The 24,760-nt window shown below is 38.9% G+C and overlaps 1 protein-coding gene across 4 annotated transcripts in view; it reads left to right on the forward strand.

The window, feature by feature from the left end:
* The first annotated feature begins 1,866 nt into the window (after window positions 1–1,866).
* adgrd1 (adhesion G protein-coupled receptor D1) overlaps window positions 1,867–24,760 on the forward strand; it is a 38,725-nt gene continuing 15,831 nt past the window's right edge. The window contains exons 1-14 of one of the 4 annotated variants that reach the window (XM_032579328.1): window positions 1,867–2,298; window positions 2,376–2,415; window positions 2,738–2,854; window positions 3,946–4,044; window positions 4,344–4,466; window positions 4,836–5,012; window positions 8,201–8,458; window positions 9,636–9,703; window positions 12,056–12,205; window positions 12,324–12,374; window positions 13,381–13,501; window positions 13,660–13,767; window positions 14,948–15,023; window positions 16,592–16,733. In XM_032579328.1, the coding sequence (XP_032435219.1) occupies window positions 2,191–2,298; window positions 2,376–2,415; window positions 2,738–2,854; window positions 3,946–4,044; window positions 4,344–4,466; window positions 4,836–5,012; window positions 8,201–8,458; window positions 9,636–9,703; window positions 12,056–12,205; window positions 12,324–12,374; window positions 13,381–13,501; window positions 13,660–13,767; window positions 14,948–15,023; window positions 16,592–16,733 (1,638 nt within the window). In that variant the 5' untranslated portion in view covers window positions 1,867–2,190. Of the gene's footprint in view, window positions 2,299–2,375; window positions 2,416–2,737; window positions 2,855–3,945; window positions 4,045–4,343; window positions 4,467–4,835; window positions 5,013–8,200; window positions 8,459–9,635; window positions 9,704–12,055; window positions 12,206–12,323; window positions 12,375–13,377; window positions 13,502–13,659; window positions 13,768–14,947; window positions 15,024–16,591; window positions 16,734–24,760 lie in introns of all 4 variants that reach the window. The other 3 variants (XM_032579326.1, XM_032579327.1, XM_032579329.1) reach the window with 3 other exon arrangements.

Below are 24,760 nucleotides of genomic sequence, written 5' to 3' on the forward strand. Positions count from 1 at the left end.
CAGACCTATGACTTCCGAGACCAACAAAAAGATAATATGTGGACATTCTTGACCAATGTTCAAGAATAAGATACACGAACAAAGTCGCTGTTGTCAGGAACGAACCGCATTAGACGCAAAATGAAAATATTTCATACAAGCTGCCACCAATCTCCTACTGAACTTGAAGAGTGAGTACACCTTGTGACGTCACACTAATGACTGCAATGTTGAAAGACTATTTTAGAATAAGCAAGACGGCAATGAATGGATGTCAAACACCTGATATTCATGTATTAATGAGCTACTGATTATGCAGATGTTTGTATTTCCATTAAATAAAATATTAACAATAAATCTGACTTTATTTAATTTACCTACCATTTAAATAACGTAAATAAATGTAAAGTTGGTTGTTTTTTTTTGGCGTTTCCAATTGTAATTAATTAATCATCAAAATCTTTCTAAATATGTATGCAAATTGTTGCAGCAGTGTTAGTGGTTAAATTTTAGCAGTGCACAAAGAGGAAAATCTAATAAAACAAAATAAAAACACAAACAAACACTGTTGTTGAACTGTGTCTGATAGGTCAAACAATGTGAACCCCACCATTTTTAAAAGCTCAGCTGCAAGGACACCAGTCGAGTTACATGAGAAGGTTTTATAAATAAATAATAAATGTTCAAAACTGGATTGGATTAAACGGCCAGAGTATTATTTACCTGACCACAAGGTGGCACTGTTTGCCTTGATTTGGACTCCAGATTGGGAGACGGAGCAGGTGTCGATTGTAAATCTAAAAATAACAACAAAAAAAAACGTATAAGTTTCAAAAATCTAAAGTAATAGTTAAATATAGGTCTTTGTGTTGACACATAAAAGTCATGGTATCATGTTTTGTTGTTTGTTTTTCTTTTTCCCTTTAGTCCTTTTTAATTTTATTTACTTATTTATTGGTGCTGTTCCTTTCCATGTTCCATGTTCCTGCGTCATTTCATACCTTTAACGTTTTGGTAATATTCTACCCCACTCTTTCTTGCTTCGACTTGCAAGAGCTTGCTTCTACAAGCAGCTGGAGGCTGCTCCGAGGTAGTATGGTGGGTCCTAATGGGCTTCGTCAGTGAGACACTTTCTCGATTCATACCTCCACTTATTTGTTACCATTTCGTCCCTTCCTCTTGCTGTTTCGTACCTATCACACCATCTCGTACTTATGCACTGAAATCATTGCTTATGAGTCAGTTTTTTTGTTGTAGCTCTTCGTCGAGGTAAACGACACCAATTATCTCTCACAGACATTAGAAAAGCAATGTACATACGGTGTAGCCTTATATAAATTGTACAGAATATAAAAAAATACGGTTAAATAATACTTGGCAACTGAGCATTTTCACGATTATATAAAATGTTATATAAAACAATCAGAAATACCGAACTATACAGACAAATAAAACCACTTTTATTTAGATTAGAAGAAAATGAAGTTGTTTACGGGTAGCAAACGGCAGTAGTATTGAAGATGTGGCAACACGTGGCTACAAAATGACAGTGAAAATATGCAAATTCACTCGGATGTGAAACGTCAGATGTACTTAGCGATATTTATGGATGGATGAATATTTTGTTAAGCTTTAATTTCGATAGCTCTGCCCTTTTTATGTGGAGGCTGCAAAAAATATTACATAATGTGTTGTACTCACATAGAAATTAAATCCAATACGGTTTTTTTTTGTTTTTCTTTGTACGCACTCGTGTGTCTAAAATTTGGACCTACACTCTTTCACTTGCCACGCAAACTTCAATTACGCACAGATCTCTCCATTTACGCACAACCTGAACGCCCCTTCTCATAGGGTCCAACAATGACATCACATTTTGCAATTCCCACGTAGAGTCCAGCCAGCCAGTGCGCTCCCGCTGAGCTCCACTACACCTCGCTGTTTTCAGATGCAAGGCGCAGAAACTTAAAGAAGCAGCTGAATGTGTGGATGACGGAGTGTAACTTTCTGCGTGGGACTTTTGGCTTCAGAACTTGCCATTATGACACAATAATTTGTGAAGTGGGCTTCTTTTTTTCCTCAAGATATCTAATCTGGGCCTTTTTTAAACATTACTGTTAGAACTTTTATTGTAACATCTATAGGATTGGACACATGGACTATTTTATCCTCATCCTGGGACAATGACTAACTGCTCTTGGAGTTATCTTTATGAAGGGAATTAGGCTGTTTCAGAAAGATAACATTGTACAGTTCTCAAGAGCAATGGAATTTTGTTTGCATATTCAACTTCTTACTGCTTTTGTCTTGTGCTTTAAGGTAAGATAACTACTTCAAGCGTTCAGCTCCTTTTCTGCATGTCAGACTTTGTTAAACATCAGATTTATCTTTTGCAGGTCTGTGCTCAGGTGGTGCCAAATGAGAATCAAGCAGGTAGTGGCAAGTTTTCCAAATGCACATTGTGCTACACTTTTGTTTGCTATCAGATCAACATATCAAATGGCCACTTCCTGGTTGGGATATATACAATAACTTGAGGAAACAATGTGCTCCAGTGTCTGTTTCTATGGAGGGATGTTATTTGTTTATGTCTCGTTAATCAGAATGGTCTGCCACATAAACAGCTTTTGCAGCTGTTTTTATTCATCATCATCAATCTCTTTATCCCACCAACGTCCAAAACTGGATGCTGGCGTAACAATAAACTCTGAGCAATGTCCTTTAGGGACACTTGTTTACCTGTGATCTTTTTGTCCAGGCCTGCAGGTGTTGGCCACGGCTTCACATTATTGGCCTCTTGATGCAGTGGATGGAATTCATGAGCTGCTGGACCAGATTGGAAGCAGTCCGCGTTATGTCAGCGGCAGCGAAATAAGTACGAGCATACATGGTCGCCGTGTTTACATTCAGGTCCTTCCCGGAAAGACCTTTTTGTTCACTCCTGCCACGGTTATCCTGCCTGTTCAATCAAATTCAGTGTCTTGCAGAAAGTATTCACGCCCCTTAAACTTTGTCACATTCTGTCAACTTTACAACCAGAAATTGCATTCCTTGGGTTTTGATGTGATAGACCGCCAAAAAGTTGCGTATGATTATGTTTTTAGTTACTTTATAGAAATAAAATTGTGAAAATTTGTATTCAGTCCGTAGCACTCTGCAGTTATTGCGATAGGTCTTTCGTGGTGTGTCTGTATGAACTTTCCACACCTATTATCTGAAATGTTTGCCTTTTTTCCTTCGCAAAATTGCTCAAGGTCAATCAAGCCAGATGGATATCATCTTAAAGAGAAAATGTGAGCAATTATTACAGACTACTAATTAGATTTAGATCTGACCTTTGACTGAACCACTCGAATAAGAAAAATATACTTTTATCTGAAATATTTTATTGTATCTAAGACTATGTGTAGATTTGTATGGAAAGCTGCTTAGTCTCAAGTCTTCTGCAACCTCTAAAAGATTTGCTTCTAGTATCATCCTTATGCAGTCACATTTAATAAAGCTGGGCAGTATTGAGAAGTTAATTTATTTTAGTAACTCAATTCACTAAGTGAAACACATTAAATTGATTAATTACACACTGACTGATGCTTTCAGTTAAGCACGATGATTTTCTCCTCGCATCTAATGAAAACACAATATTTAAGTTTAGAGTATTGCTTCACTCCATTAAAAACATTGAGGTTTATAGTTGTTATGTGACCAAATTTGAAATGCCTAAAGGGTGTGAATACTTTTCCAAGCCACTCCATGACTTCAGGTTTGCAAGCCAGTTGTACTGAGTGAAACGCCATAAATGTTTAAGAGGGATCAGGTATGGATGCGAGCATGTTGTGTGGCATCACTCTGTGTTTACCTTCACCAGCATCACTCTGTTTCATACCTGTGCAGCACGTCCCTCCCGTTGTTCTTCTGTCACTTTTCCCTTGGTGGAAATTATGGTTTTTGTCTTCTCTTTTTGTCCAGCTGTGAGAATCCACAACCACACTGTGCTCCCTTCTTCCCATAACTCTTCCTATGTGTATACCAATGACTCTGCCTACACTAACATTTCTGCAATAGTAGGTGAGAATCCATCACTTTCCTCTCACACAGTCATTTGTGCATCACACACTGCAGCAAATCATCGCACACCTTTTGGTTCTTTGCTTGTTTGTCCTTGCAGCACAAGCTCATAGCTTAACTGTATGTTATACATCCTGTAACTTTATCAATAGGTGTTAGTTAGAAGTCATTCATGCTGGTTAAATTAAAAGTACACAGAAAAACATATAAAACCATGATATGCGCATCAAACCTTTTACTAATCTCACAATATTAAATCATGAAGCAAATGTGTTTCTGTAATTTATGTTTTGCTACAGACATTGTTGAAGGCGTACACAATAAGGGTATCTTTCTGGACTGTGATAACGGCGGCCTCTTTCTTTACTTTGGAAACTACCAGAACTCCTGCGTCAGTGATCTTAATCTCTGTGCTCTGGATGGTAGGTGCAGTGCATTTCATACGTTACACTTTCAGTTCTGTCTGGAGCAATGGGCCAAAATTCTAGAAAACTTTAGTGAGAAGCGTATGAAAGGATGTCCAAAACATTTTCAAGTAAGACAATTTTACCGTGACGATGGAAAAGTATGCTTTCAGGAAAGAAATAAAAACATTGTCTTTAATAGTTTTAGCAAATAATAACAATTTTGGTAATCCTAAAAGAACCAAAACTGAATATGTTTAGTCTTCATGTTAGAAAGTATTAAAAAAAAGGGAGTGTGTCTTTTTGAGCTGAATATAGCTATACGTGTTATACACTATTGTAGGTTTTTGGAATAATATTTAATCCATTAAAACAATCTTTTTCTAGGCGTGACCTTCTCCTTTTTTTGGAAAAACGAAAAGCCAGATTCCAACTTTGCTGTGGCGTCTGGAGCGAAAGTTATCTCGAATACCTTCACAGTCTTTGCAGACTCTCACAAGGGATGCGTGGAGCTTTACACTCGAGACGACAAACACAGATGGAGAGCGGAAATTCCCACTTCAGGTACTGCAAAAACAAATACTCCTTTTATAACATAATACTAATTGAGAAAATGATTCCTACACATCCATATGAATTGTGTTTAATTTGATCAAATCTTATAACTACACAGATTTATTGTTCTCATGGTCTTAACTGGCACCATATGCTCTCACTGTTGACTTGGCAAGTCTGTTTGCCGTAGCAAAAAAAAGGTGCATCTTATTCAATATGCAGCCATTTCCTGTGTAAAATGAAATTATGCCTGATGATTATGACTGGTGGACATAGATTTGATTTTGATGTGTGAAAATGCAATAGAACTTGACATGTTAACAAAAATGTTTATTTGCCGTAGAGAATTGATATATATATATATATATATATATATATATATATATATATATATATATATATATATATATATATATATATATATATATTAATCAAAAAGATTATTTTGTCAATGTAGTATTCAAGCTTGACTAAATCCTAACAACATAAGGTTTGATTAGAATTAATTTGAAAATGTTGGGTCAGTCATATTCATGGTGTGCATTGACAAAGCTCCAAGGCTGATGTGTTTATATGGGTTATATTAAGAGTAAACATACAGCATGAACTTGGTATCAGTTAATATTGCCAAAAGATTTTTGCCTGAGGTCATTTTTGAGCTGGAACAGAAATATAGCTGAGCTTTTTACCTCCCTTATGACTAGAATTCAAGCGACTAGAATTAACTCTGATTTTAAGGCTATGAGGGACTCCTGGCATTTTCCATCCACGCTAACTTGATGGTAATAGGAGGGTTAGACCTGCGACGTGTTGTCAATCAACAGAACATCTTAGCTGGGATTACCAGGGAAAAGGTTTACATGCGATCTTGTTAGGACAGATTTAAAAACTGTATTTCTATTGCAGTAACATTTTGTGCCTTAACCATAAATGTTTTGCTCTGGCTGCTCGACATTTCGTGAAGAGGCATCATAACTCAATCTGGGTTTGAATTCGCTGTTCCAGAAGATCAAAAGCTGCCTGATTCTCACAGGGTGTCATGCCAGACCTGTAGCACAGAACGTCCTAATCTGTCAGCTGTCCCTCTTCCACTTCACAAGTGCGAGGAAAACATTAAAAGGGTGATTTAATGAACCCCTGGGCGTTATGTGAACAACTTTCTTAATTAAAACTGAAAATAGAGCGGTACTCAGAGGGAATTCTGAATGAGTTGAGAAGTGGTGGAGGTCTTGGCACATATGGTTTATATTGTAAGCAAAAAGGAAATGTATTGTGGTCTCCAGGCAGATGTGTTTTCACACAGTGAATGTATTGTCCTGTGGGACCTTCTTGTTGTTCATTTACTTCCTTGCACTTTGTAATAGCAAATGTTTTGGGAAATACTAAGACACATATGTTGATGAACTGCGTAAACGATTTCAATCGCAGATGTTTCATCAACAAGAAAAACATGTTGACTGGGCTCAGTAAGGAGTGCATACTAATATTTTCGCCTAAGCATTTTGTCAAAAAAAGAAAAATCCAGTCTATTATGAAAATGTCCACTTCAGTTTTTAATGTTCAGCTTTAGCTCTGGACCTATTAAAATGAACACCACACAGAGAATAGGGCTGCTGATAACCTTTTCAGAGTAACCACTCTAATAGTTTTAGATGAAATCAAATTTTGTAAAGGCAGACGGAGAACCTGGGACTAGCAGCTGAGGCCTCTGCTGATATCACATAGACCAGCCTTTTGGTAATAAGTATCACCTGAGTAAATGTTGGTTTTTAAGCAACAGCATCTTTGTAATATGACTTTGTAAGATAAAAGGACAAAAGAGCCTTTTCAGATTGTTGTGTTATGATATACATTTTTGAAGCGTGGAGTTGTTTTATGCATTGTATTTTAACCTAAAGGCAAAAATTTACACAAATATAGTTTGAGAAATGATCAGAAAGATTCCCAAAACTCTGGAAAGTCTGAGGTTTTTCACCAACTCTAACTTCTAAATCCAATATTGCTTTGTATTAGAAACCTTTTCTGATACTTTGAATCTGAATTAATCAGTCACACATTGCTGTATAACGCCCTGACTTCAGAGTTTAGTTGCAGACAAACATATTAGTCATTATTTTGACAATGAGAGAGGGTAGTCTGGCCATTTAGCACAATAACTAAACAAATTCTCCTGGTTCTCCAAATTGGAACTGGAACATGTTTACGTTTGGCTGCTTAAGTATATGGGATATAGTGCAAGGGGCCTCCACCAGCATAGCTTTTTATGAAATATCAGTCATTAGATTGGAATTATTATGCCTCTCTTCACTTTATGAATAACTAATGCTAAAATTTTATCATTTAAGGTGGACCGAGTTCCGTCAGTGTTGCTTGTCACAGTTTGAGAAGGCAGGACTGAAATGCATTTATTTTGGGGTTTGTATAGAAAAAAGGCGCTGTGGCATTAGTACATTGTTTCTATGATTCACAACAAACATAGAAAATAATTATATAATAATATAATAATTGTAGGCAATTTGCTAATTGATTTCATAGCATGACAGAAGACTCCTTTCAATACATAACATGCACATTGAAGTATTTATATCTTACAAATGAGTCGCTTAGCTAAAACATACATTTCCTTAAAGAATAGTTTAACTAGTTGAATCTTGACATTTAACCTGTCAGCATATCAACTTCAGGAGGCCATCTTTTTGTGTTTTTGTCTTGAGAAGACTGACTTTTGAGAGCAATATGGAGGCACCATTATATCTTTTCCCTTACATGTGAGAACAGAACGGTTAATTGAACTAATAGGAAATCCAAAAACTACTTTCTGTAAATAATTTGTTTTACAGCAGCGTTTTTTAAAGAAATGTTTTGATTGATCTCTATAATTATTTTTACATAAGTATTCCATTTTGAAAAACAACAAGACATGACATTTTTGCAACCTATCATTAAATATTACTGCTATCCCTTGATGCCTACTGTCTTAATAGTTTGGTTTGTAAACTCCCTACAAATTAAACTTAATGCTGATGTTAGTTTTCCATCACGCCATAAACAATTCAATAAAGATATGTAGACTTCCTTTTGAAAAGTAGATCAACCCGTAAAAGCATTTTTATCTATGTGAGCATTCGTTGAATGCTGTTTAATTGTAATTTTTCAGTAAATAGTTTTGGTTTTTTTTCTAATTTTTTCTATTTTAGGCTCATATTGGACACATGTTCTGTTCACCTGGACCAAGAAGGACGGTCTAAAGGTTTTCATCAATGGGACTTTGTGTGACGGTGATCCCTCCGGCTCTACCTCAGAGAGTTCTGCGGACTTCGGTTCTGACGTTTTCCTTAAAACCGAGAACAACAAGGCGCATCGTCGTTATGTAACGCGGGCTTTCGATGAATTTGCCATCTGGAAAAGGGCCCTTTCTCCCCATCAGATCAAACTCTATTACAGAGCAGCTGTAGGTAGGACAATGTGCTCTCTTGGAAAGTATTTCCTGTCTTTCTAGCACATGCAGTCTTGCAGTCTTTGTCTATTAAAATGCTTCCTCCCTTTTGACTCTGAGCAAACAGGGGTTAACGTTAAATTACCTTCCATCTTGACAAATCTCATCCGTGACGGACAACAACAATACAAACTGTGCACAAGCACACGCCCCTCTGCTCTCACACAATTTAAGTCCGCAGCTGAAATAGTTCTGCCTTTTAAGTATCTAACCAAGTGTAGAGGCATGTTGAGTCGCAGAAGGCAGATCGTTTTAATTTAATGTGACAAGTTACAACATGCAAGGAGCTAACCTCCACACTCCTGAATGTTTCTGTTCTGTTTACCTCCTCTGGTCAGCGGAGGGCCATAAATGGAGATGGAGGAGATTTTTAAAAATAACAACTTTCTGTCGAGTGTTAATCCAAATTAGAAAATCCTAGCGCCGCCTTAGAAATTCTCAGCGCAATACGATATGCGCGGTAAGCTGTATCTCATTCATTTGTGTTTCACATTAATTCCTCAGGGTGATTGGTAGCTGCATATGCGAAGTGTTACTGCTGTGCTGTGATACATGAAGCATTTAAAAAATGCTCTGAGCTTTCTCCTCTTCTCTGATAATAATTCCATAAGTGATATAATTCACAGGTCATTTCTGGACACCAAATAGACTGGCTGTTCTTGCTAACAATATCTATTTTTAGCTCTCAGTGACTCGCCTACTATGTTAACTTTTTCTTTCAATCAAAGAAGAGCAGAAATGATTCAGACTCACATCCCTAAAGCGCACCCAAACATGGTCATTTTATAGTAGCTTGTAAGAGCTGGCTTCATTAAATAAGTGTAAAGACTTTTAAAAAAATTATCTAAATCCTGTGCAGTCTGTGTAGTGGCAACATTTGTGTTTGATCATTCATGTCTAACAGAGGTTGCAAGGATCTGGCATTTGTTCTTTTATGACTGCCAAGTGCAATCAAAATGTAAGCTTTATGCTGATAAAATCCAGCTACAGAACAACAGCCTGATCTGGCTAGGTTCCCAAAGCACCAGAAATAACAAAATATCAAAACAGGAACGAATACAAAAAAAGATAACCAGATATGCAGGTCAACAGTCTGGTGAGTATTTTGTACTTCAAAAGGTCCTTTTTCTTTTTAGGTCAGGATGTGGTTTCTGCTACAACGCACGGAAATGCTTTGGATGTCCCTACTACTGCAGCAACAGGTGTAAGTGTCTTGGAAGTGTTTCTACCCCTTTCCCAATTCTTACTCCAATTAATACCAACACATTGCCACACTGAAAAATTCAACATTTAATTCAAGTGGGGGAAAATTCTATGTTAATAATTAATAGTGCTCACAAAACCACAGTGACAGAATTATTGGTACTCCTGCTGTCATTACTTTACCTTATTTACCCAGTGCCATGACGCTTAGTCGTCTAACAGCATTTGACTCTTCCTCTTTGAACAGTCTCTACATCATCCAGATTCCTGGTGCCTCGCTTTTCCTTAATTGAACCCAGGTTTCCTATGTGTCAGGAGAGTGGGAGGTCCAAAAGGTAGATTTTGTGCTTGGTGAACCATTTCTGTACTGATTTGGCCATGTATTTTGGATCATTGTTCTATTAATAGTACCTACGACAGACCATTTTTTCACTTTTATTGGTTGAATTCAGCAGTTCTTTACTTAAAACACCCTTGAAAGCAGTTTAGGGTGATTTGTAATCTAATCAATTTTTCATGGCATTTTGGAGGGGAATAGACCCATAAGTCCTATTCTTGTCTTTTTGCACATATTCATGTCACTTGGTTTGGTTATTATCAGGAAGCTCAGTGTAAATTTCATCTGATCAAAGCACGCTGCGAGTTGAGGTCCCAGGGGAGTTTGTGTTTGTGATCGTAGTGCAGATAAGGCTTTTCCTGCAATCACTCCCACGCAGCCGGTTGGCTTGTAGATGAACCTTTGGTGACCCCCCAAGATGACACACTTTGCTGCAGTTCTCTAAAGCTTTGGAGAGTTATTTACCCCCATTATCATCCTGCTACTGTGCATGGTGGCAAGGTAAATATGTGTCCAGCCCAGTAGCTTAAGGGCCTGTGTGTTAAGGAGTGCTTAAACTCCACGGAAACAGAAAATGATCCATTGGTAATTAAACATAGAATTCAAGATAGTCAGGAAATTTGTGTTTGGTTGATTCACTTGTTGTAACAAAGCTTTTTCCAGATAAAATTCCATCCGATAAAAAAGCCAGTTCATTTGCCTTCAAAAGGAGCCGCTGTTGTAAGGAAGATGCATTTGTGAGTTGAGCACCAAAGATAAGATTGAGCGTCATCTCTACCAATGCTGAACAGCCTATTCTGCCACTGACTCGTTTGGTCTTGTTTGTTGGATTGGAAGATTGACTGGTTGATTGATTTCACTAACTTGACAAACAATGGCATCAGTAGGAGTACAACAACTTGGCACCCCCTCCTCATGCTTATCACCATTTGGTCAGACACTGCTGTGGGATGGCATCCCATTCTTTAACTGGCATTTGTTGCAAGTCAGACAAAATGCTTTTGCTGATCAATCTGACACAAACAGAACGGGAAAGCTTCTGTGGGTTGACAACTTGAAGAACAGAGTTTGCCTCTGGTTGCAGAGTCCAAAGCTTTGGCAGAGAGGATTTGACACATTTTTCATTTTAGAATTTATTTTGTTTCCACACATCTGTACCAAATGCCAGTAAACGTGCCTGACGATGTCCTTCAGTTTTTTATGTTGTTTATTTCTGCTGGTGGCCAAGTATTTAGATCAATTGTAGGTACAAATCATAGAAACATTAATAAATGTCTCTCTAGATATCTTTTTTTTCCAATGTTTAATATCACTCTCCTTTTGTGGGCCAGCAGCAATTATAAAATATGACAAATTATGACCTCTAATCAAACCAAATTGACTCTGAATGACCTCCAGCTGGTGGAAAATGTTTATTTTGGTCAAACAACCACATTGCCTTGCATTAGACTATGAGCAGATTGTGAAAAATCACTTTTAGACATCGGTTGTCATCATCAGTTTTAAACAACCAAAAACTGATAAAGTACAAAATGGTGTCTCTGGACTCAACAAGATAAATGATAAAGCCTTAATACAGCTTAACATCAACATTATCTGAGTTTTAAAAGGAAATGCAGCAGCTACAAAGAAAAGGGATTGGGAGGGAAATAATCACCAAAATAAACACCAAAGTCGTCCCAGGAGTGGGAAATGGGGGTCTTTTGCTTCAAAATGCACAAACAATTCATTACTCACTGAGGCACTGTTTTCATTTTGTCAACACATAAAAAGAAAGATATTGAGACCACATGTGAAGAGACCTGTTTATGACTGACTTGGGGGTAGAAAACATACTCAGAAAATGGCTGCGTCTCATCACAGGAGAACAGCTTCTTCTAACGCACTGTATGGAGAAACAGCGATGCATTTACTTAGAGTATTCCCCTGAAACCAATCACTTCATGTTCTGTGTATGTTGGAGCTCCGTGTTTATTCATAAACTCCCTCCAAATGATTTTTGCGCTGTCTCCCCAGAGAGCTTTTGAAGTGAGTCCTCCTGTGATCAGCGGTCACCAGGAGATGGTCCAGAGCTCCCAGGGGCCGAGCACCAAGCCCGTGCTGGACTTCCTCAGCACGCTGCCCAACAGGACAATTCCTCACAACGCTGCCGACAACCTCACCCAGGTCCTGCAGCACAGCACGAAAGAAAAAACCTAGCACTACGCTTTCAAAACAGGATCACACACAGACACAGAGGCCACCCATGTGCAGATGATGATGTCGTCCGCTCTCTTCCTTCTAGGCTTTTCTCAAAAGTGTGGAAGAAGTTCTGACTTCTCCAGGATTGCCAGAGGTAAACGAGGCCACTCTGTTGTTGTGTAAGGTCCAAACGCAACAAGATATAGCAGAAGCAATCGGACTGTTGCTTAGAGCTGAGACACAAAAGCGGGTCACTGACTCAGAGTTTTTAACGCTGCATATTTTTGGCATGAGAGGCACTTGAAACTCTGACAGTAAAAGACATTAATAGTGCTTTCGCTTAAACAGAAGTGTTAAAGGAGGTTATTTCACAGCACTGCCAAAAATAAATATGTTACTAAAGCAACATATTTAAAGGAAATATGACGCTTCCTTTGATCAACAGTTATCCTGGTCAAATCTCACTGCTCTGATATTCAAAAAATTCAAGTGAGAATCTGTGGAAATATATTTGCAAGCCACATTGGCTGTGCTAAAGTTACTTAGATTAGGCAAACATTTCAGTCTCTACACTCAGAAAAGAGAATAATTGATCCAATTGCTTCAGTTTGTAACAAGTAACTAAATTAAGTCCATTCACGCTAGTTTATCATGTTTATTAAACTCTCAAGTTGACCAAATTTAATAAATAAACTTGGGTAAACTTAATTGAACTAATTGTAACCAATTGAAGCAATTTGTTGAAGTTGGAGCTGAATTCTCTTTTTTTCTCGGTGTAAATATGTAGAGTTGAGATATATACCAAAAACTTGCAGCTGTGGCTGCAGTAGAAGGTGGTTCTATGAAGTATTGACCCAGGTGGGAGCCCAATTTTTACTCGTTGGAAATTTTGAAAATCATGTATCATTTTCCTTTAACTTCATATTTATCAAACATTACTACTTTTTGTGACACTGATTGGTTTTTAAATTAATTATTTGCAGGTTAGACTCAAATAAGACTGCTTTCCTGTAAAGCTGACATGTCTTTAATGTGAACTACAAAATACAAAATTACCTTTGAAATTCAACTTAATGTATAGAAGAAATCTGATAAACTGAAGCAACACATTAAAAGGCAGCAAAATTTGACCTTTTCCTGTGTTAATCATTCGTCAGCAGGCCGACCCGGTGGTCAGCAGCTTGATTGAGACAGTGGACATTGTGATGGGACAAATGGTGACCAAGCTAGAGTTCAGCTCTGGCTCTCCCTTTTCCCTGGGCGGAACGTCTTTGGTTGCAGGTCAGAAAGATGTCAGCTCTCCCTCTGCTATATAGACCAACTTTCACTCCCCAAACCTTTCTCTTTACAAATCACATTGGTTTTATTGTTTGCTCCTGAGTTTATTATTCTCTCTTTTTTTTTTTTTCTAAACTCTGATCCCCGCATCCCCCCCACAGATTACTCCCTGATGAAGCTGCCACAGAACTTCAATCTGCCACATTACCGCTTTCCCACACAGGGGAAGAATTACATCTCAGTGCCTGGGGAGGCATTTGCAATGCACAGTAAGTGTAAATAACCCATGTTCATGTTTTAATGTTATTTTTTTCCAATTGGCGAGGTAGACTCTACCATTTAAAGTGGACCACCAAACATTGAATTTGCAAAACAAAAATATCAATCTAGGAAGTTCTTGTTACAATAAGCTGAGATGTAAGACTGCTAGCTGCATGCGGTCTAAGATGGGATTAGGGTGAAAGCCTTTGTTTGGATTTATAATGCCCCGCAGAAAGCCACCTATGATTTTACTGTAGGTAGTTACCCTTTCATTTAAAACAGAACAAATAAAAGTTGTTCCTCTTTTTTTTCCACTTCACTTCGTCATTAAAAAGAACGGGCCCCTGCAGTGGACTGAGGGAGAGGAGTAATTACACTGGGCATTAAAGCGTTGTTTGTTCGACTTTGCGTTCAGGTCGGATTCCCCCGGCTCCATCTGTGTTCCTCCATGCCGTGTTCTGGCACACAAACACAAAAAATAAACAGCTTAAATAATTCATTTACAAACTCGTATCGAAGAGGAATGAACGTTATGGCTTGACACACCAGAGTCGGGGCCAAATTAAGTTATAGGCCTGAATACCTGGCAACGTAAAATGCTCAAAGGGCAGCTTTTATATCCTAATAGAGCACAGAGAATGCAACGCATTGGAGTGTTCAGACGGTGTTTTCTTTGTTCATTCTTTTCTTTTGGAGAACCGAACAAGGAAACTGACCAGGACGTGGTCCTCTGTGAAACTTGCTGGGAGGCATTCGGTTGGAATAATATTTCTATGAACTTTTCGTGCACATTTGCTTGACATATTCAAGCCCTTGTTGTCATTCTCAGCGGGCTTCAACCTTTGAACAGAGGAACAGGGTCATTAGGAATTTCCTCCGATTTCACTTTTTATCTCGTCGTATGGAGGTGGGAACGAGCTGAAGGAAAGGTCAGGGGAGGGGCACCGGACCACCTGGTCTGCCACTGAAGTTGTGAAAATATTTCATAAGTATTCCCCGTAACCATGTGGCATTCTCCCTTTCACCCTTGTGAGACTATACTCCTCTCCCATTAGCCGGCTAGTGCCGGCGTGCGGTGGCAATGTGCCGTTAATTAACTTCCCTTCTTTGTGAGCATTTTAGCGATCCTGTCGTACATTCCCATTCCTCCTCTCACTCCGCCTCCGTGTGTCTACTTCTTGTCTTCAGCTCAAACCACCATTGTTGGCCTCTTCTACCACAACATGCACAAGTACTACAAAGAAATCAGCCCAGCCAAGACGAGGTAAGAGGAAGGACTGACCTTTTGTGCTCCAGCTTGTGGGAATTGTTTTTTAAGTTCAAGCTATTTGAAAGAAAACTGAACCAAGCCCCTCTCTTTGTGCTAACTGTGTGGGAAATTGTGTCCAAGGGCCTCAAACTTCCTGACCCTCAGAACAGCTGAAGCCTGGAGCCAGGAGCTTATCTGTACTTTTTGCCTATCTCTCATCTCACCACTCAGCTTCCACTGACTGATACACCCTGCTATTAACACGCCATATCTGAACCCCCCCCACCCACCCACTTACTCTCTCAGTCATTGTCACATCACTGTGGCATCTACTGTTGCATCTACTGTCTCGAGACATCTACTGTTGCAGTTATAATCCACTTGATGAACATAAACACAGCAATGAGGCGACTTTAATCTTCAGTAAAACTGATGTGACAGTGACTTGCAGAAGTATTTATAAGCCACTAATGTTTTGAGATTTTGGGGGCAGATTTACTGTTGTAAGTTTGATCGTTTTAATTGTGAAGCGGAAGAAAGCATACACATGATTTCCCAAACCTCTTTGCTCTTCTACCTCTACAAAATCTTGTACCCAACTTACTTAAGAAAAGGCTAGAGTCTTGTACGTAACTCGGAAAGTAACACTGCACATCACCATGAACATACCACCTCCATGGCAGTATTATGGTATCGAGATGTTTTTTCTTCAGCAGTACAGAGTTGTTTGGAAAAATGAACGGCGCTAAAATACAGGACAAAGGTGGAAGAAGTTGAGGTTATAGAAGACTTTGCAGAGATTCACCTTCCAGCAGGAAAACAGCATACAGCCAGGATGGCTAAGATTGGTGCACATGAAAAATTACCGAGTGGCCAAATCAAAGTATAAACCTAAACTGTGGTGATACTTAAAAATGCATGCTCATAGATGCTCTCCATTCAGGTCAACTAAATTTGATCTATTTTGGCAGGAAGATTGGGCAAAACCTTCAGTCTCTAGCTACACAAAGCTGCTATGCAAATACTGATAGAGGTAATGGAGTTTATACACTTTTCAGATTTTTAATAGTAACATGTTTTTAAATTATGTCTATATTTTTCATAACACTTCACTAGTTATAGTCAAACCCCCCAAAATCTCAATAAAATCCAAAGGATTTATGGCTATAAAGTCAGACAATGTAAAAAATAAATAAATAAAAGTCCAAGGGTGTAAATACTTTTTTTATGGCACCATATAGCAGCCCATTTCCAGATGTTTGTGACCTATGGAACTTTTATGTGGATGAAAATGTTCCCTTCCATCTTGATGCTGGTATGATCATAATGTCACATATCAGATGATGCTGGAAAAACTGGTGGCTGTCAGTTTAATTCATTAAAAAGACAGATGGCCAAAATCCCATCTCAGTGCTACTGTGCTGTTTCTCCGGGCTTGTGTGTGACACTCATGTGTCAGTAGCCAACTTTTAGTATGCTAGTTTAAAATGCAAAACGCTCTTCAGTGTTGAGCTATCAAGTGTTGAAATGTATCCTTATTTTTACTGGGTTGTTGTTTTTTTTTTTTGCTTTTTTTTCTCCAGGATTACCGAAGCAGCTGACTACAAGGATCACAAGATCCAGATAGCAAGCTGCCTGATTTCTCTGAAAGTGGAGCCTTTACCACCATTGTTGGTCAACCATTCTGGAGCACCGCTCATCAAAATTGTCCTCACCCACCTTCTGGTAAGAATAACCCAGTTAAGTTCTCAGACTCTTCTTGTTCGACTCATGTACTTCCCACTTAGTCGCACTTCCTTCAAATGAGTAACGCTGTCGGTCGAGAGACACACCTTATCAGACGCTTCGTGGTTTGCTTATTGCAACAGCAGTTGGATGCGCTCACAGGAAATCTATCAGCTCTATTTATGGCGCTCTCTTATGTAAGAAGATGAGTGTCCACAACTGGATGAGGCTCGTGGAAGCAGGACCCTATTTTGGTTTTTCTCAGCCTGCTTGAATTATTTTATTTTTTTTCCACTCGCAGAGCATGTGGCGTCCAGAAAGCAAACTGATTATAGATATTTTGAATTGCAAGCTTGTGGCGCTTTGAAGCAACAATGCCTCTCTTTTACGAATAACGTTTTTTTTCAGGTCCTTTGCGAAGGAAATCATGCCAGTTTAGCGTAGCAAATGTTATTGAAACACATAATTTCTATATTCTTTGAAAAGAAAATGTGTGTTGTATTAACTTTGTCTCCCGTGGTGGCGTGTTGTTTTTTGGTTTTAGAAATTCTCAGGCCATGCTTTTTGCCCTAATGATGTGCGCTCATAAGCATAGGCCAGCCAAACGATGGAATTGATAAAGGAGTTATCAAACCCAGTTGGGCAAAGCCCCCATCTCAAGCCCCGTTGTGATGCTGTAACTCATTTAAAAGTCCCACAAGAATTACTCAGTTTCTATTGAAGTACATTACTAATACCCTCCTTTCCTCTCTCTCATAAAAGCGGGAAAGAAGCTCATGCTGTGTCATAAAACTGTACTAACGTTGCTTTGTTTGCCTTTACCCCCCACCCCTCCCCTTGGTGAAATAAATATTGATGCTGTAATTATATGGCCTGACTCCTGTTCCAGTGATTCCTCTGTTTGTTTTAGCAGACACCACGGGGGTGTGAGCAACGCTCACCAGTTCAGCTGTCATTCCAGTTCAGGCGTTTCCATTTTCGTTGGATATAAATCTGCTTTGTGGAATTTCTCTTCAGTGTTCACGCTGATTGAAACGTTCAGTGCCAGCTCATTTCGACCTGATCTTAGCTGAGATCATTCATCCAAGTAGAGATGTTCTAGAGGTTCTGTCATGATTACGCGTACAACCCTTGTGGCCAGGATTATGTCCACAAAAATGAGCTAGTATGCTATAACTGGTTTGCTGCTCATAGCTGTGGTCAAGAGAGTTAAAGAGAGACTATTTTTGGAGCTTTTATGTTTTCTGGCTGTTATAGGATGCTTATCACCTTCTTAGCTTGGAGGTTTGGAGGAAATTTTAGACAGTACAGACCGTACAGTACAGGACAATCACACAGTTCCAGTTTCCAGGAAGGTTTGAATGTTTGACTCATCCAACAAAAATTTAAATGCATCATTTTTCAATCTGTTCTTTTGATCGTTTTAAAGACACAGTCATTACGGCTTTGTCTACTTGGATTCTTTTCAGGGTTTCTGGGCAGAAAACGTCAAAGAAACCGACAACACTGAGTGATTTTTATAGCCATTTATTTGAAGACCAGCAACAGTGATAATAGATACTCTTATAGAAATATTGCTGAAGTCTATGAAAGTAATTTTGAACATCTTCTGCTGTGAAGTATTTAAAAATACTTATACTTTACTATTATGATCAATATACTTACATCAAATCAATCGATTTGGTATGTTTGCCTGATAGCAGCAGTTTAAAAAAATTACCTTGTTTCTGCCGCAGCTTTGAAAGAGATGGTGGAAACAGTGTGGTACTTCAGCTCCTCTCACCATTTCTTGCAGGATCGCCTAGCCTGCCATATTGCATGAGACGTAAACAGACTTTCCACCACAGCCCCACTATAGCTGCTTTTCTTACATGAAAAAGTTTCAAATCACCAAAAAAAAGCACCCAAAAAAATAGCTAAGATAATTAGAGTCAATTCATAACGTAACATTATTTATTATCTCTGGATTCTAATATCTGGTTGTGCCGCTTCTGGTAGCAATATCTGCCATCAGCCATTTGCTTAAACTGGCAATGAGTCTCCTACATTGCTGTAGAGGAATTTTGACCAGATTTTTTTTTTTTGTCACATTATAGGAGTGTTGAGCATGTGGCCATGCCGCAGATTCCTGATTGGGTTCAAGTCTGAACTTTGGCTAGACCATTACAAACCATTCAGTGTTTTTAAAGACTCGGTGATGAACATGCTAGTGTGCTTCAGATCACTGTCAGTCCAAGTGTAGGCCTAAGATCACAAACTGGTGACCGGACTTTGTCCTTCAGAATATGCTGGCAGAGAGCAGAATCCATTGTTCTCCTTATTATGGCAAGTCGTCGGGATCCCGAAGCAACAAACCAGCCCCAGACCACCATACTACCCACTCCATGTTTGACTGTTGCTCTTTTTTTTCCTGAAATGTTTCACAAAATGTCCTCTTTTTTTATTAGTCAGTCTAAAAAATATTTTCTCAAAGGTCTTTGAGATTTTTTTATTTTTTGTCAAATTGAAGCCTGGATGGCTTTTGTGTTCATTTTGGTCAGCAGTGGTCTTCGCCTTGAAATTCCCCAAGGGATGCCGTTTTTTCCAACAGTTTATTTTTGTCATCTATGAATCATGAACATCAGTTGTAACTGAGCCAAGTGATAATTGCCCCGCTTTAGATGTTCCTTGTTTCTTTTTCTGATCTCCTGGATGAGTCACCAGTGCAATGTTTGAGTAATCTTGTTTGGTTAGCCACTCTTAGTTAGGTTCATCACCTTTTCATATTTTGTGGATAATGAGTGTCGATATCGTTTTATTACTATCCCCATAGGGAACATTTACTGCCACCAGATGAAAAACATACACAAATGCAGACACGGATATGGCTCTCATTTGGGACTTTGCTAGAGTCCCAAAAGCCTCAGAAATGGTGTTGTAACCCATTCCAGACTTATAAATGGTGCTGGCTTTGGTTTTCATCTGTTTTTGAATTTATTTAGATTGATGCGTGATGTGTTCCTTTTGGAGATCTTTAGACACGTACTGCTTCTGTGACTGCAGTTTATGATCTAACGGGTGTTGATTATCAGAAACAAACACTGCACAAACAAAAACTCACTGCACACAATCGGCCTCTGTATCCAGAAATGTACGCTGGAGCTGTGTGACACAGTGGACTGCCATCTATCTCTGAACTCCGTGCAAAAATATATCCGACTTCTTAGAGCATGAGCTCATCTTGTATAAATAGGTGTACAGTGGACACATGCTCTTTGGCTGGATCACTCTACATTTCAGTTTTCTTTAAGTAAACACAATCAGTCTTTATCAAATGCGTACCAAGGATGAAGTTGCAAAACCTGTCAGCAGAGATGATACTGGGCTACATCGGTATCCACGGCCTCGCTGACCTGTAAAGGTTTTTCTCAGAGATATGTTGGAATTTAAAAGAGAGAGTTTCTGTCATCAAGATGATAGCTTTTCCTGGGAGCCTGGAGTGTTTTTTTTCCCTTTAGGACAACTCCATATTTCAACTGTAAGACTTATAACAGCATAACTTCAAAGATTGATGTGCTGCAGTTCAGATCTAAAAACTGTTTGCCGACCATGAAACTGAAAGTTAAATGGTGACAGAATTGCCCGGCAGAAATGTTACCTTACAAAGAGGATGCATGTGTACACCAATAAGATTATGTTTTTATATTAAATTTTTTTTTTTTTATGTATTTAGGAGTAAAAGCAGTGTAAGTTGATAAAAATTTATTCAACCAAATAGCCCCACTCTAGATAATGTGCCTCCAAACAAATGAATATAATATATACATCATAAAATATGCTTTTCTACAGAAGATTGAGTCTTTATGGCCTGCATTAGCTAGCTTAACTTCAAATTTGTTCTGCCATGGCACAATTTCCCCATCTAAATTTTGTATTTTATCCAACGTGCTTCTGTAGAGGAGTACTCAGCAAGTCTATTTAAACATTGTGGATGTCTGAAGCAGAAACTTGCAAACTCCCTTATTAGTCTTTTGTTGTTGCGCAACACCCCCCCCCTCCTTTCTGTCTCTACTGTCTCACTCTCTACTTCCTCTTCTGAGAGGGGAGATGTGCTACCAGCTCTCCTTCTAACGGGTTAATTGAGTTTCCTAAATCTGCCGGGATTTACCCTGTCCAGAACTGAAGTAAACTCTGTTTAAGCTGGTTTCGAGAAACGATTCGCCTGGTTTTCTGACGGCCTACATCCAGGTGTCCCACCCTTCTTCCCCCTGTGAATTAGCCAGACTGAGCAGCCTACAGCCAACTAGTTTCACAGAGCACACCTGTTAACGGTCGCTCGTTCTCTATTTTACAACTTGCATTTGTTATTGAACCAGGTAGGTTTTAGTGACTCGGGCGAGTCCCAAGGATGACGTTTTAAATTTGGGCTACCAGCAACCTAAAAACATTTTAAACTTTTTCCTCTCCAGAATCAAACATCATAGCTATTTTACAACCATCAAAGAACTTTAAGGTGACTCATTAACTGAATGTCCACAACATCTTTTAGATTTTCTTTATGCTAAATATTTTATTAATAAGGCATTTTTGCAAGGGTCAGTACAGCTTAATTCAGTAGCAGAAATAATCAAATAAGTAAAATCAATCATCTAGTCTGTCTTTCCCTACTGCTGATACTAAGAACTAAAAAAGAAAACCTTTGAGAGAGACGGACGGAGTTTGGTGTTTCGAACCCCAGACCTGGCTTGATGATGAAGAAGGTGCTGCAGCAGGAGGAAGATGTTGATCGGCGAAGGCAGGAATCTCTGTAGGTCTGATGAGCCTCCTCTCCGCATGGATGGTGAGGTCACACAGGACTTGGTGCTGGCAGGAAAAAAGGCACCAGTTCTTCTTCTTTGTCTTTGCCTTTGTCTTCATCTTTGTCTTTGGGGTCTGAACCCAGCCGATGAGAGAAGTGCGATTTGAAGCCACATGTTGCAGGGCTGACGGGTTGGTCTCCATGAGAAGGTCAGTCTTCGGCTCTGTGGCCCCGGCTCTTCTTCAGCTGCAGAGTTCTTTGTCCATCTCTTGGCTCGAAGCTGCCCGGAGGATCCAACAAAAGGTTCCTCTTTTGCACCTACCTTTTATAGGGTTTATCCACCCTTTTGGTGCGTTTTCATTGGCTGTCTGCTTAGACAGATGACCTCACATCCATCACTGTCTTACAGACATTATGTCCTGATGTCTGTGCTAATGTCTCAGGGTTGCTCAACCTCCTATGTCCATTGCCTGCACAACCTTTTACCTAAATAAGGCGTTGATCATCTCTGCTCTCCTGTTAGTTCCTTGCCACACAGTACTTTCACCTTTCACCTACTCTCTACCTCCAACATATCAGTGATGTTTAATTGCAGTTACACCTTTTGCACCATTTCAAGTTCAATGTCAAAATCACATTTATATCACATTTATTTTTTTTTAGCTTCTCTGATTTAGCATTCATTTATAATTTTATAACCATAACTTATATCACATTTATTTTCTTCAGCTTCTCTGATCTATCATTCCTTTATGATTGTATAACCATAACTTATTAATTATCCTTATTATAATCCTAATGTGAGTTATTACAGATGTTTTCTGAAAAGAAACCAAGAATAATCCATGATTCTAACTATTTGATACCAAAGTTACAGTTACTTGTTTTTCTTGTAAGTGTTCCCACAAATGTTCGTGTAAATATTATTACAAGTAAACCATTATTAATATAAGTATTTTACTTTGAATCTTATCAAATTACCAAAATGTTTAGATTTCATTCTTTAAAACTTTCATGCTTTAAAATAAGGAATAGTCTCATTTATTTTTATAAATCTGCAGGCTGGAAACTTCCTCTTTTTCCAGGAAACCTGCTTTTCCTGTTTCATGACTCTCTCTGTCTGACTATGATTTCTTATGATTAGATAGAAAAAAGTAAAATTAAAGCAAAGTTTGCTGGAGACAAAAACAACACACACAACCAGATTTATTTTATTGACACTTAAGTCTACTGTTGGGCCTTGAAGTCACTTGAGTGATTCATTTTAAAGATAACTTTATTTATTATTACTGTTAAACTAAAATCTCCAGCATGGGGAAGTGGGATGAGCTCGGATTTTCTTGACACTTTCCATGCTGCCATAGCTACAGGTCTTGTGTGCCGTCTGCAGTATAAACAGTCCAGATCTCTCTGTCTTTTATCTGACACTTGCTTTGATAGAAGGAGAAAAAAAACCAGAAACTAGATTGATGGGATCGGCAACCTGTAAATAACTTTGCGTCATGGCAGGTGCTCAGTCGAGCTGAGGTCAAAGCCATGTGGTTGATGTCGGATCGACCCTGCTCTCTTGATTAATGCCCTTTTGATTCAAAGAACAGCTCAGCGGAGCAAATCAGCAGCCGACTCGGTTGGAATTAAGTTACCGTTGCCTCTAATATGGCGCGGAGCAGATTCAACAAACTGACAAGGCGTTAGCAAGACCGTTGGATTCCCACATGCTTTTCTCACTGCATTAATCTGTGGCGTTGACTGGAGTCTGTCACCATCACTGATTTATTCCTGCCATTTGTGGTTGTGGTTCCGTTTGGGAAACCTTGAGTAGAGAACAGAATTAAGGATTGTGAGGCATTGGCGTCTGTAGGTAAACATTAATAGACTCGTACAGAGACATACAGCACTGTTTGGTCCTCTTCGTCCATCCTAACATTGCTGGTATTGTGTAAACAAGCTGAAAGGCTTATTGTACCATAGTGTACGGTAAAATGAAAGATGATTTGATCAACAGATTTCGATAAGGGTAGCTAAATTTTATAGCAGTAATGGTAATGGTTGCCTCTCTGTGTCTTAAGTCAGGTCAGCCAGCACAATGCTGAAACTGAATCAAAAGATGCTTCAGCTAAGAGATGTGCACACTTTGCAACAGGGTTATTGCACCATTTTTTTTTCTCCCTTCAAACTTGTTTTTTTAAAATTGTTTTTCAGTTAATCTGTGCAGGATGTACTAAAAAACTGGTGTAATAAAATGTGTTTTAACAACACACAAAAAGAACTTTGTGTGCTGATGTCGCGCGCTTACCTGGAACATCATGCTTAACTAATTATGACATTCAGAATATGACAAGGCTATAGCTCTTCCGTTTGCCATGTCACGCACTTTTAATCTATAATTAAAAGCTTTGTGAAAGAGATTTGGCAGGAGGTAACCATGAATGTAGCTGCAGAACAGGAAAATGCAACGCTCTGTGTTCATAAAGACGTCTGCTTCCTTGAAATCTAGAAGGTAAAAAAACTGCTTGGTTGCTAAAATAAGCGCAGAAAGAGAGCTTAGCCTATCTGATACCCACAGTTAATTTTTGTACTCAAGCTGCTGATATCAGCTCTCTCAGTCAAAATAATGCTCGCGCCTTTCTTTGTCGGTCTTTTTATAGCTTCTAGAACACGCCTAAACTTAAACCTTGTGGGCAAAATACTCTCCTCCGCCTCCCTCTCCCTCAGCCACCCACACCCATCCATACACCAACACCCACAGAGAAACACAAACCGTGTGAGCCAACACACTGATCAATCGCAGATGGAGCTCTGGTCATTGCCATTCCTCACTTGCCAGAAGTATTTAGAGACTTTCATTATAGTCCCTTTCTCAACACCCCCGTTCGGCTATATATCATAACTCAAATGTCACAAATGCTGTTTCTGAAAAAATCTACATCCTAAGACATTAGGTTTTCTGAGTAATTTACTACTGTTATGATAAAATTCAAAACGTGTCTTTGTGGTGCTCTAGTAAGTTTGTGGATGTAACATTTCCTTTTCTTAAAAGGTTAGAGGAAAACGTCTCACGCAAAATAATCTGGCTCTCCACCCAGGACAGAATTACTCTGGGGACATCATTACCACAAAAAAAGATGCAATTTGTAATTTCCACCCCAAACCAGTTTTCTTTTGCTTCATCACATGTCCAGTCAAAGAGAACTCAAGTAGCTGTCTAATGGCTCTAAGGGTAGTCTGATCCATTTGTTCAAAGCTGCTT

Source organism: Xiphophorus hellerii, chromosome 12 (assembly GCF_003331165.1).
Source record: "Xiphophorus hellerii strain 12219 chromosome 12, Xiphophorus_hellerii-4.1, whole genome shotgun sequence".
Taxonomy (NCBI): Eukaryota; Metazoa; Chordata; class Actinopteri; order Cyprinodontiformes; family Poeciliidae; genus Xiphophorus; species Xiphophorus hellerii.